At 40.3% G+C, this 15,035-nt stretch overlaps 1 protein-coding gene across 3 annotated transcripts in view; it reads right to left on the reverse strand.

Moving 5' to 3' along the window:
* Positions 1-15,035, reverse strand: part of ATP8A2 (ATPase phospholipid transporting 8A2) — a 345,411-nt gene that overhangs the window by 137,741 nt on the left and 192,635 nt on the right. For all 3 annotated transcript variants that reach the window (XM_075419576.1, XM_075419584.1, XM_075419592.1), the window contains 2 exons: positions 7,901-8,084; positions 3,736-3,846 (listed from right to left, as the gene is read on the reverse strand). In XM_075419576.1, coding sequence (XP_075275691.1) covers positions 3,736-3,846; positions 7,901-8,084 — 295 coding nt within the window. The remainder of the gene's footprint in view (positions 1-3,735; positions 3,847-7,900; positions 8,085-15,035) is intronic.

Genomic DNA, 15,035 nt, shown 5'->3' on the forward strand with positions numbered 1-15,035 from the left:
CAAGGGAACACCAGCTTTACACCCTGAAGCACCCTGACAGCAGAGATATATGCAAGGGCTCAAGAATCAGACTAAGAGTCCCACCAAAAGGAATTCAATTTCCAGGACCCACTTCTCTTTCTGCTTTTGATTTCTATTTCATTGAGTTTTGTATTTTCAAAAAAATCAAGGTGGGAAAATCAAGAGAATGGCAGGAAGCCAATGATGATAAAATGCAAAAGGGAAAGAGAGATCAGGTCAGAGAAAGAAGAGCAACATCGAGTTTCCAGCTGTTAAGCCAAACCAGAATCTTCTCAGACTTCACTGAGCTTTATTACTTTGATGCCTTAGAATTCACCTCTCAAAAAAACATTAGGAAGACATAATCAAGGGAGAAGGAAAACACACCTTTATCTCTATTTCCCCTGCAATCACAAGACTGTAAGGTTTGCTTTCTGCTACTCTAGCTCTGTAGCTGCCTGGAACTGTCCCAATATGGGCGCACGTTTTAGCTGTTGCCAGAGCAGCTCAAAACACAGTTCCTGGGGGCCCTGTCTCTCCACAAAGAATCAGCCATTGCATGAAGGTAAGCACCAGCATCAACCAGCATCATCTCTTAGCAGTAAAGCCCACAATGCCAGTCACCCAAGTACGCTTCCCACCAAATCCCAAATTCAGTATTTTAATTACCACTTTTCCCAGAAGCTGAATGAAAACTGATGAAATTTAGTGTTTCAGAGATGCCACAGTTTGGATCCTCCTGGTATAAGGGTGATTGGTAACAAGATGATCTTCTAAGTGTGTCAGGGGTTTTAATATACCAATGTTGGGATGCTAGGAAAGGAGACAGCAGTGTGTTCTCCTCAAGCATTTATCACTGTTTAGTTAAGTTTACTCTTAATGTATGCCTCTGCAAGTTTTGTCCACATGTTGTGTTCGCTAAGCCCAAGTACCATCTCTTATTTCTCTCTGGTATTTGGAAAGTATCAGGGAATAAAAGTTATGATGAGCCCCACTGCTTCACTGCCACAAAACTCATTTACATAAGGCTTACTATAGTTATTCCTCGGTGTTAAAGCTTCATTGAAATAACACAGATACAGTAACAAAGCTATAACTGACAGTCGTATTGACCGATGTGCTTTTTGATTCAACTTTATAAATATTTACTCAATACAATCCTTTAAAAGATTAACTTATAAAGTAGTTCAAGTTCAAATCCCCATTTCATTATGACGCTAAAAGAATATTCCCTGTACACCACACATCCAAGCAGGAAGTACAGGTAAATACTAAACTTGTCCAGAGCATTGGGAAACAATCAGGAACATACCATATGCACAAGCAACAGAGCAGGAGTGCCGGGCACTCATCTACCCTTCTCTCAAGTTGAAGGATTTACTCCCTCGTGGAGTTTCTCTTTCATGAGCATCACTCCATAACACAAATTCATCAGCACTTCCAAGCCTCACAGCAGAAATAGAAAACAACTCAGCTTTCTTTGTGTAAAGCTAAGAATGGAATTAAGAGACCTCTTCTCTTGCTCCCCTGAATCCTTAGGATGTCACTTTACCTCCCTTAAGCCTTAAACTTGCTCCCAACTCCCACGCAGCATGAGCACAGAGGGGTGACCAATGCAAGGTGCTGAAGTTCGTCACACATTTTTTCAGTGCTCAGGCGTTAGAACTGACTCTATCCTTAGTCACGGACATCAGGAGACACAAAAGCTCATTTGCCTCAGTACAGTATGCAGAAAGAACTGAACACAGACCAAGACAGCGAAGAGAACATCTGACTTCACATTGCTGGAGCAGACTTACATTTCATGTATCATATAGTGATGTTTCTGGCTAATAAAATTCCTCCCTATAGTAAGATGATTAAGCTACCTCAGGCTGAAGGTCCCATAGGCCTTCAACTGACTTTAGGTCCTTCCATAGCTGCTCACACGGGAAGGCACAATTTAGCCATACAACATTTGATGCAGAACTTAATTTACTTGTCAGACTATAATAAATGAAGCAAAGACACACAGCCACAATGGGCAAGAAGCAGAACTTTCAAAACTAATTTTCAAGTGGAGAAAAGAATCCTGGAAGGCAAACATGAAGCTGTTAAGCATTTTCTGAACAATTCAGGGAAGACCTTAGCAACTCCAATGCTTAGTAAGAAACCCACTAGAACAGTTCTTTTTAAAATTATTTGTATTTCTTTTGCAGAATAATGAATATTATTGTCATCTCCAACAACATGTAAAACCCCTTACTAAAAACACGTGCTATGATCAGCCCAAGTCAAATTAAGGACTGTTTCAGAAAGTAAAACATGACATATCTTGATTATCTAAGTGTGCTAAATTCACCTCTGAGCTTTGAAGGTGGCTTCTACATTAGAACACACCTGTGAAATCTCAGGAACATGGATTTAAATTTGGCAGAGAATCTGGATAGAGTTGGAACACAGTCTAGATTTAGATACTTAAAATTCAGAAAAAAATCAACCCCTTCTATTCACTCAACCACCCTGCTCCCACCCATGACAGCAAAACACTACCATTATTTTGATGGCATAGTGCAACTCTCTTGCAGTAAACAGACTACTCTGGTGAAATTGTAACAGCTAATACACAGATAGTTAGCACAGGAAAAACGGAGCAAGTTAGTGGAGAATATTTGCTCTCCAAGAGCCTAACATCACGCATAAAAAGTGATCAGACCCTGAGGGAGTCAGGTACACACACACTGACCGTGATCTGACTCACTGAATATTTGAGCATCACTTACCCATTATCTTCTGCAATTGATATAACTAGCTGCCTAATTATACATGTTCTAATTTTCTTATCTATTAACCTCATTCACATCTGCTTAACCATAGAAAGAAATAGAAAATCCAGCATGTACACAGACATATACAAATAAAACTGATGAACAATAGGGAAATTGCTGTACCAAATGACCACTTGATATTCATGTGTCCAATTCACTCAGTTCAAGTTCCTTTTGTGTTTCTAAATACGCAACAGCACATGATAAGCATCCCTGCCTGATGGACTTTAAATTCAAAACTACCCTGAAGCACAAGAACTACACGCCTGTCTAAGCAAGCTGAAATGCAATATATTAATGTTCATAAGAGTATTCAATCCTCTTTAAAAATCCAGTTTCACTATGACATCTTCAGGCAATTTTTCAAAACACAGTTATATTTTAAATATTATGAAATCAAATAACCTCATTTTATAATTTCACTGGCATTGTAGGGCAAAATTATGTCCTCTCTTTCCAGAACACAAGGCAAACTAATTTCAGTTCCAGCTAAGCTATGGTCTTTATAATTTGGAAACAACAGGTTTAGCTTTTGACTATGGAGCTGTTCCTGATTCTATTAAGTGAACTTCTGATTTAATTTTAGCCCCAAATTCAAGTTTTATAAATATAAGCTCTAACTGAAGTGTTTCCAGGAATGCAAAGAAGCTTCCAAACAAGAACATTTGCACAGAAGGAATGAACTTTGTCCCTGACATTCTGTATCCAAGGCTTCACTGTACCGAAACCTTCAGTTCTACTCTTGCAAACACTAAAAGAATCGAGAGAACTAACTTAATCTGAGAAAGGAAAGAGAATTTTAAGTTGTTAAACATACAAAAAAAAATCAGTCCTTCTAGATCAATCCATTTGGATTATTTTTTTCTTTTTATGAGAGATGATTTGAGGAGTAAGCAGCAGTAAGACCCATCCATTCAGTTACTCTTACCTCAATAATATACAAAACCACGTTCTTGTAGAAGCAATATAGAATGCACTTGGTAACTCGATTGTAACTCCAAGCTCCATGGACCAACAACAGCTTCTCCAAGTAGGAAAACTGAAAGAGAGAAAACAAGTTTTCACATATATGAGTAACTGTTTAAAAAAATTTATTAAGCACCTGCCCTCAGAAAAAAAGAAAAAAAAAATCACTCAGATCAGCTATGAACACTGTTTGTCAAGTGCAATATTTAAATAGCATAGCAGAACATACAGGCAAAAAAAACAACACTTAAAATGAAAAAACTTTTTTGCAGCAAATCCTCTGAAAGTTTGTAAGTGGTCTTCACTGGCTTTGAACAGCGAGAAGTCTTCCATTAGTATGACTACCCTGATAGCAAAATCAAGCAAGATTAATATAATACAACCTTGTGAATTGAATATAAATGGGAACTCTTCATTTCATGGTCTAAGAAGATCCCTGTGTTTGAGGGCTTACAAGGTTCAGGACACGAATCTCCTCTGTGTTAAACGAACAGTCTGGCAATTAGAACTATCTTGAGTTGAAATAAAATGCACAAGGGGAGAACATAAGTGGAAAAAATAGATGCATGGAGTCTTTTATAGAGAACGAATACTTGTATTAACATTTTCAGCCCACAAAATGTTCGCAGTTCTGACTCATACAAAGCACCTAAAATGTTGTATAAAGAATGAAGAAGCATTTGCCAAAATGGGCAAGTTGATCAACCTTGTAAAAGCAGATACCTTTTAAAGCTAGTTTGAAGCACAGACACAGCTCAAATTCAGCTTCTCAGTTCAGCAGTTTTGAAAATAGACTTCTACAGAAGCAGTCTGACAAGGCAGCCTAGGACATGCATGATTTTCTAGTCTTGGCTTTGTCAGTGAACCTTTACATGGCCAGCAGCATTCCTGTTTCGTCCAGTTACAGCTCAAACTGGTGACCAGATTTACCATTCAAAACATATGTACCTGAAGGGTTCTTGGACACTGAGGTGGAACCATCATTTGCTTTGCTTCCTTTTCCACTAAGTGATTTGATAGAAAAAGCTTGAGTTCCTAAATTTAGATTCCAGCTCATTTATTTTAACCAAAGCTTATTTGAAGTTGAAAGCTACAGTAATGAATTAGGACTGTCACGAGATATCTCTGCTCCCATGATTTCCAGCACCGCAATCACTGAACCACAAATCCTGTAAGAACAGCCCCTCTCCCATGCATCAGCAACTCAGATTTGTCAGGATATGCCAGCAAGAAAGAGAGAGAGAAGTGAACCAAACCTCACGGTTCAGTCTCTGCCCAACTTGAGTCAGGACTGAAAGTGGGACACTCACAAGGGAGTAGCTGACCTACTACACACCTAACGCCTCAGTTAATATGCAGCACAGCTACAACCTTCCTCATCAAAACTCACTGACAAAACACATCAGCAGTCATGGGAAACTTGCCGCTATGGCCTGACAAATCACCCCAAACACCTCTCGCAGAGAACAGACAGACACCACCCTAAAAAACTTCTCTCTCTGCAGCGTCTAATGAGCGACCATCTCAGATGTAGTCCTCTCTGAAGCACAAGGCAAGGAAAGATTCTACCATTAATTGTTCTATACATTCATGAAAGTGAGTGCACTGCATCGCACAGCGAGGATGTAAATAACAGTTCTGAGCCTGTCTACACTGCCACACTTTAAGACCTGGCAAGGAGTTAAATTTGTTTTGATGCTGGTCACTGACATTATGCAAACGAACAGCTACCAGCATGCTTGAGCAACTGTAGGGATAGGGCTCTACTAAGACACTGCCCTTGTTTTGGACACTACTGTATATATGGAGTTTTAAATCAGAAGGGAACATTACAAACATCTGCTGGCTTACCTGCGAAACAGTTTCTGTAAGTTTTCAGTCTCCATATCAACCCTAGCATAACATGTTTTATACAGAGGTTAACTTTTAGAAATGTATCCCCCATCCTGATTGAAGGATGAGGTGATGTCACAGGGCGGGGGGGGGGGGCAAGGTTAAGACAGGGAAAATACATCCAAAATGCAAGCCAAATTTTCCAGAGAAGAAAACCATAGCATTTAAGAGTTTCCCTAGTTAAGAAAAGGGACCAGTCTTCAGACACCAGATGCTCTCTGAATTAAGATAAAGCCTTTTACTGAGGAAAAAAGTTACTAAATTCTACTACTGTCTCTCTGAGCAGTTAGGCCATTTGATTTCAGAATTCTCTAAATACAGATCACTGGTGCAATATCACTTCAAGGGAAAAGGATGATTCAAACAGATGCTCCTTGCACCTGTGGAAGCTATTTGGAGTAGAGTCAGACACAAGTTGCCTTTTTATTTTTGTTTGGTTTATGCTTTGATTCCCCCTGGAATCCTGAACAAGCCTACATAGAGACTTTCTCTTCCCTAAGTGCCTACTTCTGGCACCACTGCATTTGAAATACCATTTGAACATGAGATGCTACATTATAGCGATCGTCTTAAATTACTCAATAAGAACATGCTCTGCCTTCAAGGCATGCACATACAGTAACGCTTTAGTGGGAGTTATGTGTCTTCATTGAAAGAAATACTACCCCACGGAGATCAAGTTTTTCTTTTGAACACTTTTTTTGAAACACACATTACCATACACTATTAGTCGCCTTTACAAGAGGGATTCCTTTTTATGGTTTCTAATCAACACAAAGCTCCTCTACACAATCACAAAAGATACAGTTCCACAGTGTTTTACTAGTTTTTGAAAGTTAAAATTCTGTGCTGGTGTGACCAGCTTTTATTTCACATTGAACTGAGAAGATTTGTTGCTATCATCAGTAACTCCCTGACTGGAATTTAAAGAGCAACTTACTTCCACATTCTAACACTAAATCCAAAGATAGGGTTTTTTGTAAATGCAGAAGCAGCACATTAACATGGAATTGATTCTTCAGATTTAACATTACTGCAGCTAATGCAAAAACAATTATGCATATGGCCCTCTACGGACAAAACTTATGCTTACTTATTAAAGTGGAAGTAATAAGCGATCTGAGGAAGTCCAAGTAAAGAGCACTCAATTAAGTTACACAGCAGAAGCAATATATAGTCTACACAAGTTAAAAATGAGAAAGTCATTACAAGATACCACAGACTTTACAATTATGGTAGTTGCTATAATGCTACCGATGTGAGAACATGCTATTGTTTATGACAGAATAAGCCCTTGACAAAACAGCCTAAAATTGTCAAGATAAATTCGGTGAAAGGTCTCAGTTATTCAAACCCAAAACGTACTTCATCAGGCCACAGAGCAGAACGGCAATACGAGATTACCACTTCGCTTCACAGCAAGGTTAACACAATAAACAGTTATCTGTGCAAACGACATCATTACCCATGCCTTTTCAAATCCTCACCTTCTACTGAGACTACCAAAAGATTGTAATATTTCATATCACTTGGTAAAGCAAATCTGCCTCCACCCTGCCAAGTAGGGAACACCAGCTGATGCTCACAGATCACCGAGTAGACAGTGCATCGTCTCTGCTCCCTGTCAGCTCCATCTGTTCTTGCCCTGCAATCAGTCTCAAACACATACACAGGGCACCTCAGCTGTAAATAGTACTCAATGTCCAGCAACTAAAGCACCTCCTTCCTTGTTTTGGTTTTTTTTTTTGGCCCTTTTTTTTTTTTTAAAGCATTTCTTCTACATCTTGGTTTCTTCAGTAAAACAAAAAAGGCTTTTTACTCTCCTCTTTAGCTGAAGAGTGCTGAATTTGATGGGATAGTTTGGGAGCACTCACCCAAACGACATTCAAAATAACGTACCTAAAATGAAAACAATGGCCACTTCTCTAGAAGTGTGACCAATTCTTGGACACATCACAGGTGTGGAGGGAAATAAAAAAGTAAGAAGAGCCAAGATATTGCACAGCTGTCAGAAGGGAACCGAAACTTTGAAGGAGGGTGGAGGTGAAGAATACAAAATCATAACAATGAATCCCCAAAATAGATCCAAGAGCTCTGTTTTAGACAGCTGCCTTGAAAAGGAAGTGAGCGGAGATGCTCCTAACTTGAAGGCTAGAGTAGCCATCAAGCACTACACGGTCGCACAGCACATTTCTGACAACAGGATAGGGCAGGTGCTCTTTCTTGCCTCTGACCTGTGCGATAGCATAATCTGAGCAATTGGTTGCCTGCATGCCCTCATTGCCACTGATCCCCACTCCAACGTGAGCTGTCTGGATCATTCCTACGTCGTTGGCACCATCCCCAATGGCAAGTGTTATGGCATTGACGTGTTTCTTGACCATGTCTACTATTTCAGACTTCTGTAGAGGAGATACTCTGAAAAGGAAAGAAAAAGGTGTCAGTTTCTCACATGCTGAACTATGTGCCTGTCCCGAAAGGACAGCTGTAATCCACATTTAGAAATAATCAAAAGGCAGTTGCTGGGAAGTTTCTTTATTCAACAACTAGGCTTCAGAACCAACGTCAAACCATTTCAGAAAGAGAAAGTAGCTTTAAAAAAAAAAATAATTTCACGTCTATCATTACTGGCTCATATTTTATGCAAAAGAGACCAAATAGATATGAAAGGTTTTAAAGCTTTGTTTTCCTCCCCCAGCCCCAACCTGATATACTTTGGCATACACCAGCAATGTTATACTGGGAACAATGGAGAAGGGAGTTTCCTCTTCAGCTATCACAGCTTACAGATTGAAGGTGCAGGCTTCTCTATCTGCTGCCAACAGTGCATCTCCACCCAGGAGGTGGAAGGCTTCTCATGCGTTCAGAGAACAAATCAGAGACATCTTGAGTGCTTTGGCAAGGGGTACTGCAGGCCTACCCGATTCCCTCCTCCAGATTACTGCCTCACTCACCATTTTCCAACCTCAGACTACATACAAGTAAGATCAGAAGGGATAAGGCCTCTCCCGGCTCTCATGCACTCCTTGCCTGGTGGTGCTACTCCGATGCAGTGATGTTACTCCATTCCAGTTCAAAAACAAAAGGCTGACACCATAACATCTGAATATTCTTACCAGTTTCATTGGTAGTTACTTTAACCTGATTCTTCTCTCATCTTACATCAGTTCCAGTTCAATAAAAATTCATGGAATTCAATAGAGTTAAACTAGCCTAAACCAGAAAGAAGTGGAAAAACACTCAGGACTAGGTTACTAAATTGGATAAGACACCCAAAAAGCCCATTTTTCATGGAAAAGGTGGATCGGGTTACCAAATAATATGAGGTATTTTGGAAATACCTACATATAGATTAAATATTTCCATTCTAGCCCCATCTGTACAAACAACCGTAATTCCTTTCCCCCCCAGTTTTAGTTAAAGTTCCAAATTATTTTATATTCCTTTCAATAAAGCTTTAGACAAAACTTTTCCACATCTCAAGTCAGCCCCATAACACAACAAAAACAATGAAACTGATATCTAAAAGCTTTACTATTAAAATAGGGGAAGAATGAGGAGCTTGGGGAATGGGGGAGACAGAGGTTTTCTATATGGCATTTCTTCCAGAGTCCACGTCCCGTGGGAGCAACTTACACAGCCTTTTAACACACCCGGCTGGATTACTGCTGATCAAAAAACGCAGTTATCTTGTTCAGCATTTTGCTTTATGGCCTTGATTTTGTTTAGTGCTGATCACCTCTTAAAATAACTTGATAAGTAATTGAGGGAGGAAAAAGTTCCTAAGAAAAATTTGCTGGGCTCAAAATTCACATGTGAACTAAACCACGTGAAAAGTCTAGCAGTTGTCCTGTTCCTAAAAGCTGAAAACAGGAAAAAGTTGAATGGGCCATAGAATTTACTTAATACCATCGGATAGATTTATTAAGCACTCAACTACCCGGCAATGAAAACACTGCTTGGCACTGCAGGGGCCCAGTTAAATTACCAACACGAAAGCCCAACACACTAACCAGTCTATGGTGCATGAAAGGTGTTGGCTATATAATTATAAAGCAGCTCTGAACATAGCCTGCATCAGATCTTAGCTTCTCTCATACATACACGCACATACACTCCATTCTTCCCCCCCAACCCCCCCAAAACATTCACATAATAAAACACTAAAGCATGGAGCAAGGAGTCAGCAAAGACTTCAAGCCATAAAATGGAAACTACAGAGAGATTTAGAGCCAGTTCTGGAGGGATGAGATTGACAAGTGCACCGAGCTCCATTGCCAGCCCCAGGGGCACCTCCAGCACACAGGTTCACATACTTTTGGCAGTCCCCTTGTGCAATTATTTCGTTGCAGCTGAGCCCTGTGCATGTCTGCTAGCACCCTTCTCAGACGGACACGTCTCTCAGAGTCCAGTCCGCGTTCATTTAGTTTTCAGTTACATGGCAACAGAAATAGCTAAAAAGTTCCCTAGTTTCAAATATGCTTTAAGTAACAGGGGAATGAAAAAAGACAGACTGTGAACAGCATCTCTGATTCTGCAGTTTAAACTAGCAGCTTGTCTACAGACATTTCAGACATGACCAGAATGCGGCAGAGATGCTCTAGCTTGTTCTAGTGCAGTTGAGCTACGACATGTCAGGCAAGTTAATGCATCCTGCATTCACTTCTGGGCCTGCAGCATAGGTGTGGCTTCAGATTTTTAGTCAGCTTTGCAAGTAATGAGCCATTATTTGTCAAATCAGTGGAATGCCTCAACACAAACACATCTATCAGTTGCTACATAAAGCACAGAGTATGCTTTTACTGTCTTGACCAAATAAAGTTTATTATACGCACAGTTATATAACACCCAGTTAAAGACTAACATCTTTATATGCCTACTAAGACTAAACAAGCTACAGGAAACACTAGATATAAACTTCAAAACATCAAAAAATTCTGCATTTGGTTTAAGATGATGAAATCTAAGACAAGATTTCAGCACAAAGCGTTACTTGATCATAGTTGTTGATTCTAAACAGAAGTAAGCATCCTTTCTGACAACCTCCCCATCAAGCAGAGCCCCAAACTCCAGCGAACACGCTTTGCTGCACACAGCATATTAACTACAGAAGTTGCAAACTGAGATGGCTACTGATTTCCTGAGGGGTTTTTCTCCCCTCCTCTCCCAACTCACTCTCTCAGCCTCCAAACCTCTTATACTCCTTGTAATCTTGGTTCGGTACCAACACACTGCCTTAGATGATGTTAATCCCTTTAGCCAGATGATCAGAGCTGTGGTCCATTTCTGCACATTTGATAGGCTGTCTACATTAATAACTGGAAGATTATAGCACAGGACACTATTAACCTGCAGCTTCCCCCAGGTGATATCTTGGAAGGGGAGGAGGAACAGCCAAGTTAAAGATTCCTGGACAAAAGGGTAGCTTCCAAGTAAAAAGCGCAGGGAAAGAACCACTTTGGAGAGAAATACTGCAGTGACAGGCAACTGTCGGTAATTCTCGTCTGGTGGAACATCCCTGGCTTTCACTGCACAACTCACTGTAGCAGTATCAGGACGTAAGCCTTGTCTTGATATACATCCAAATATGAATTAAGGTGTTAGCAAAACACCAGTCACGTCAAAAACTTCTGCTTACTCACGTACTCATTCACTGGTCAGACAGCAATGCTTCTTACGAAGGTTCTGAAAAGTGCAACTCAAAAGAGTTCACTGGAAATGTTTGTTAATACTTAAGTCATTTTTATTGCCTCTTCTCAAAAGCATTTTTGACAATAAAACACAATTAACTTCGTCTAGACTGATTCTTTCTTTTACAGATACTCCTTGGGAAAAAAAAAAAAAGTCAGGTTTCAAATACCACAATTGTAGGTACACGATCAAGTCTTCAGATTCTTGCTCAAACTGCTTCCTTGAGAATCTGAATTTAACCTACCCAGGCTGCAGAGAGCCTGGAGTCAAGACTGCACCTTTATAAAGAGTTTAGCATTCAACGTTTGGCTGTGCAATACAAGTGTTCATGGATGATGGAAGGGATGCATAAAATTAAGTGCCATAAAGCAGCCCCGCTACTCGTCCACCTCTGGGACTTCCTTCCAGCAGCCCCACTCTTGAGAGGGAGTAAAAGCTGATACGGAAAAAAGGAAGGCTCTCCTTGGTCTCAATACCTCCCTAGTCTTTATCAGCACATTTAACACATTAATACACAAAGCATTTTCCATCCTGAATGAGATGACTGATGCCTTGGTATCATACTGCTTCCTCTGTAAAAGGATGGGTGGAATCAAGACAGGGCACAAAGCACTATACTTTGGGAAGAAGCTGGGAGAGAAATGCAGCCTAGAGCCAGGGACCCTCAGAAAGATATGGACCTAATTATCCTCAGGTCACTTGCATCCATAAGCAAACTGTGGAAGGAGACAGGGGTAGAGCAGCTTTCAGGTAACATAGTACTATAGTGTTACTGTCAGTAAATACTTCAAGGTCCCTTTTGTACTTAGACGAAGCTCATGGAAAAAATAGCACAGGACACAGCACGGAGCAGTACCACAGCTGGTTTCCACAGAGGATGTTGTAAGTGGCTTCCCACTGACTTCTGCAGATCAGCTCCCAGGGGCGTTAAGCATTCAGTCTGCATTTACTTCTTTAGCCTAAGTACACACGTTTATGAACAAACTTCTTACCCAAAACGTTTTACCTGTTCAGAAAAGCTCTACTCGTGGTTTAGTCTTAGGTAGCCCTGCGAGGAGCAGGGAGCTGGACTGTGGCATCCTTATGGGTCCCTTCCAACTTGAGATATTCTATGATTCTACTCAGCATTTTGCTGGAAGGTTTGCTCAGGCTCTCTGTTTCTTTAAGGAGAGAATTCAAGCACAGATGAAAGATCTTCCAGTTCAATTTTTTTCATCAGGAATACTTATGGGACCACCAAAGCCACTCACAAATTCCTATCACCACTGTCATCTTTCAGTGAAAGATTTCACTAAAAAACCCCGCCAGTGAAATAGTGATATTTTCAAAAATACACACCAAACATTTCATTTAGAAACCCATTTTGGCAGCATAATTTTTAAAACCTCCAAAGTAAGCAGAAGCAAAACATTAAAATATCCATTTTAACCAAGCAAAGCAATGCAATAGACCTTTAGCTTCAATATTTAATGTACTGCAACTGATTTAAATCAATCAATTCCTTTACTGCACTTTTTGCAGTCTGACAAGGCAGACACCCCTCCTATTCCCAGACTCCATCTAATATATCAAGACAGATGCAATCACAAATGAGATGGGAAGGACGCAATCAGCACAACCAGTCCTGTGACACATAGGTCAGCTACACTTCACAAGATACAATTAGGGGGAAGTGAAAAACAGTTTCTTAATCCTTTCCCTATGCATATCTGTATTTATTGCACAGTTACAGATCTACGAGAGCAGCTGATGGCAACTGTAAATAATGTCTCACACAGGCCCTTAAACTACAGCTGCATTATGGCAGATACTCCAAAGTATACAGATCTAAACCACAGATGGGAAATAAAAATGCAGTATTTCAGAAAATTATTAGTTTTATTTATTGCATTCAAGTCTAAAGCACCCAATGAAAACAAGGTTCTGCTAAAGAACTAGCAACTGAGACTACCAACTGCATATAAAAAGAGGGATTATTAATACAGAACCAGATGAGCAAACTTTGAGTCCTTCTCTAAGACAAAAGCAGAAAGACTAGGTAATTTATAAGACATCAATTTATATCCAGACCATCTTACAAGGCCATGAAGAGAAGGCAGCTCCACAAGCTCTTCCACACCTGGGCAAGGCACAGCTTGACACTGAGTCTCAGCACTCTGTTCCCCCTACCTGTGTTGGCTTTTGTGGGATTTTTTTGTTTGTTTGTGGGTCCCTTCCCCAAAAAACAAGGAGACTAGAGAATTTGTTGAAAACTGCATACCTCTCTCACCCCCAATTTAACACAAAATACTTTTAACACATTCTTAACCACACTTTTAAATTTTTAATGTTCATTTGTGAAAAGAGGAAGGCAAGGAAGGAAGCTCTTTCAGGCATTACCTCCTTCTGCTTCCACGCTGTAACAGGGATTAAATACAGACATTAATGTCTTCAACATGAAGCACTAATTTGATATTCTACTTCCTTGAAATGCCTTGTTAATGCAACACAAGAGGCCCTTAAGAGCCTACCTTTACTGCAGTGAACATGATTTTACCCTGTTCTATCGTAAAATACACTAGCACACTTCAAAACGCTCAGTGACCTCATCTTCAAAAGAGACAAAGACAGGAGACAGCCCAGAAAGAGCTGAGAGCTATTAATAATATTGACATTTAAGAGTATGCATTGGTCCCCAGAAAAAAAAAAAAAGGCAAGATAAACTAACACACCACTAAAAGTAATGCTCAGAAAGCAAGGAATGTTACGATGACATCATATTTAGCAGTTTTTAATTACACATTGATTTCTCCTGACACACACCAGGGTGCAGATTTCAACCATGTGTCATCCAAACAAGGGCTAGTCTTGAATTGCAGCCATGATGCTCCGAGATATCTTGGATAGACTTGTAATGATACAGTAACCCACACAGAAGACTGAGCAATAGCACATGCATTGTATCAACTCAAAACGGGCATTACTCTGAATGCTTTTCATTTACCAAGTGCTCTGAATCTCCTTCACCTGCTGGGAACCACAGTTTCACAGGGACTGGCTCTGGTGCAGTGCTTACAACTTTGGAAACAGCACTGAGTGAGCCGACCAATAGCTTCACATTCATAAAATGCACCAAAGGAATTCAGTCAACTAAATACAAGTGCCTCCAATGGAGACATCTCTATCTGCACTGATCACACCACGCTCCTTTTATAGTCAATGGAGAGAAACAGGCACTTCTGGAGTGCAATTCATCTGGCTTATTTTAGACATGTACTTCAAGGGTATAGTTCACCTCCTTTTACCAATGCCCTTTCCTCTCCACCAAGGTAAAACAGGCTGAATGTAACTAGTTGACATGAAAAAGCCTACTATTGACATGTAAAATTACACAGGATGAAACCCATCTTACATTATTGCAGTGCTAAATACCTTGAAATTAATCAGGTGCACAAGCTTTTCCTCTCCTGCATTCTGGCAAGGCGGAATGCCTGCTTCCTCCCGACACAGGGACCCGACGCTGAACTGACTGATACACTGCATCCTCCTTCCCTTCTCTTAAAAACTCTTGCTTCTTGACTGTGATTCCAGGTCTTGCTAGTTCTTTCCTACAGCAATTTCCCAGTCCCATCTCTTCTGCACATAGACAACTGTAAGTCTTAACAAACCTCTAGTGGGTTCTGTGAAAACACTGACAGC

Source organism: Opisthocomus hoazin, chromosome 1 (assembly GCF_030867145.1).
Source record: "Opisthocomus hoazin isolate bOpiHoa1 chromosome 1, bOpiHoa1.hap1, whole genome shotgun sequence".
In the NCBI taxonomy this organism is placed as follows: Eukaryota; Metazoa; Chordata; class Aves; order Opisthocomiformes; family Opisthocomidae; genus Opisthocomus; species Opisthocomus hoazin.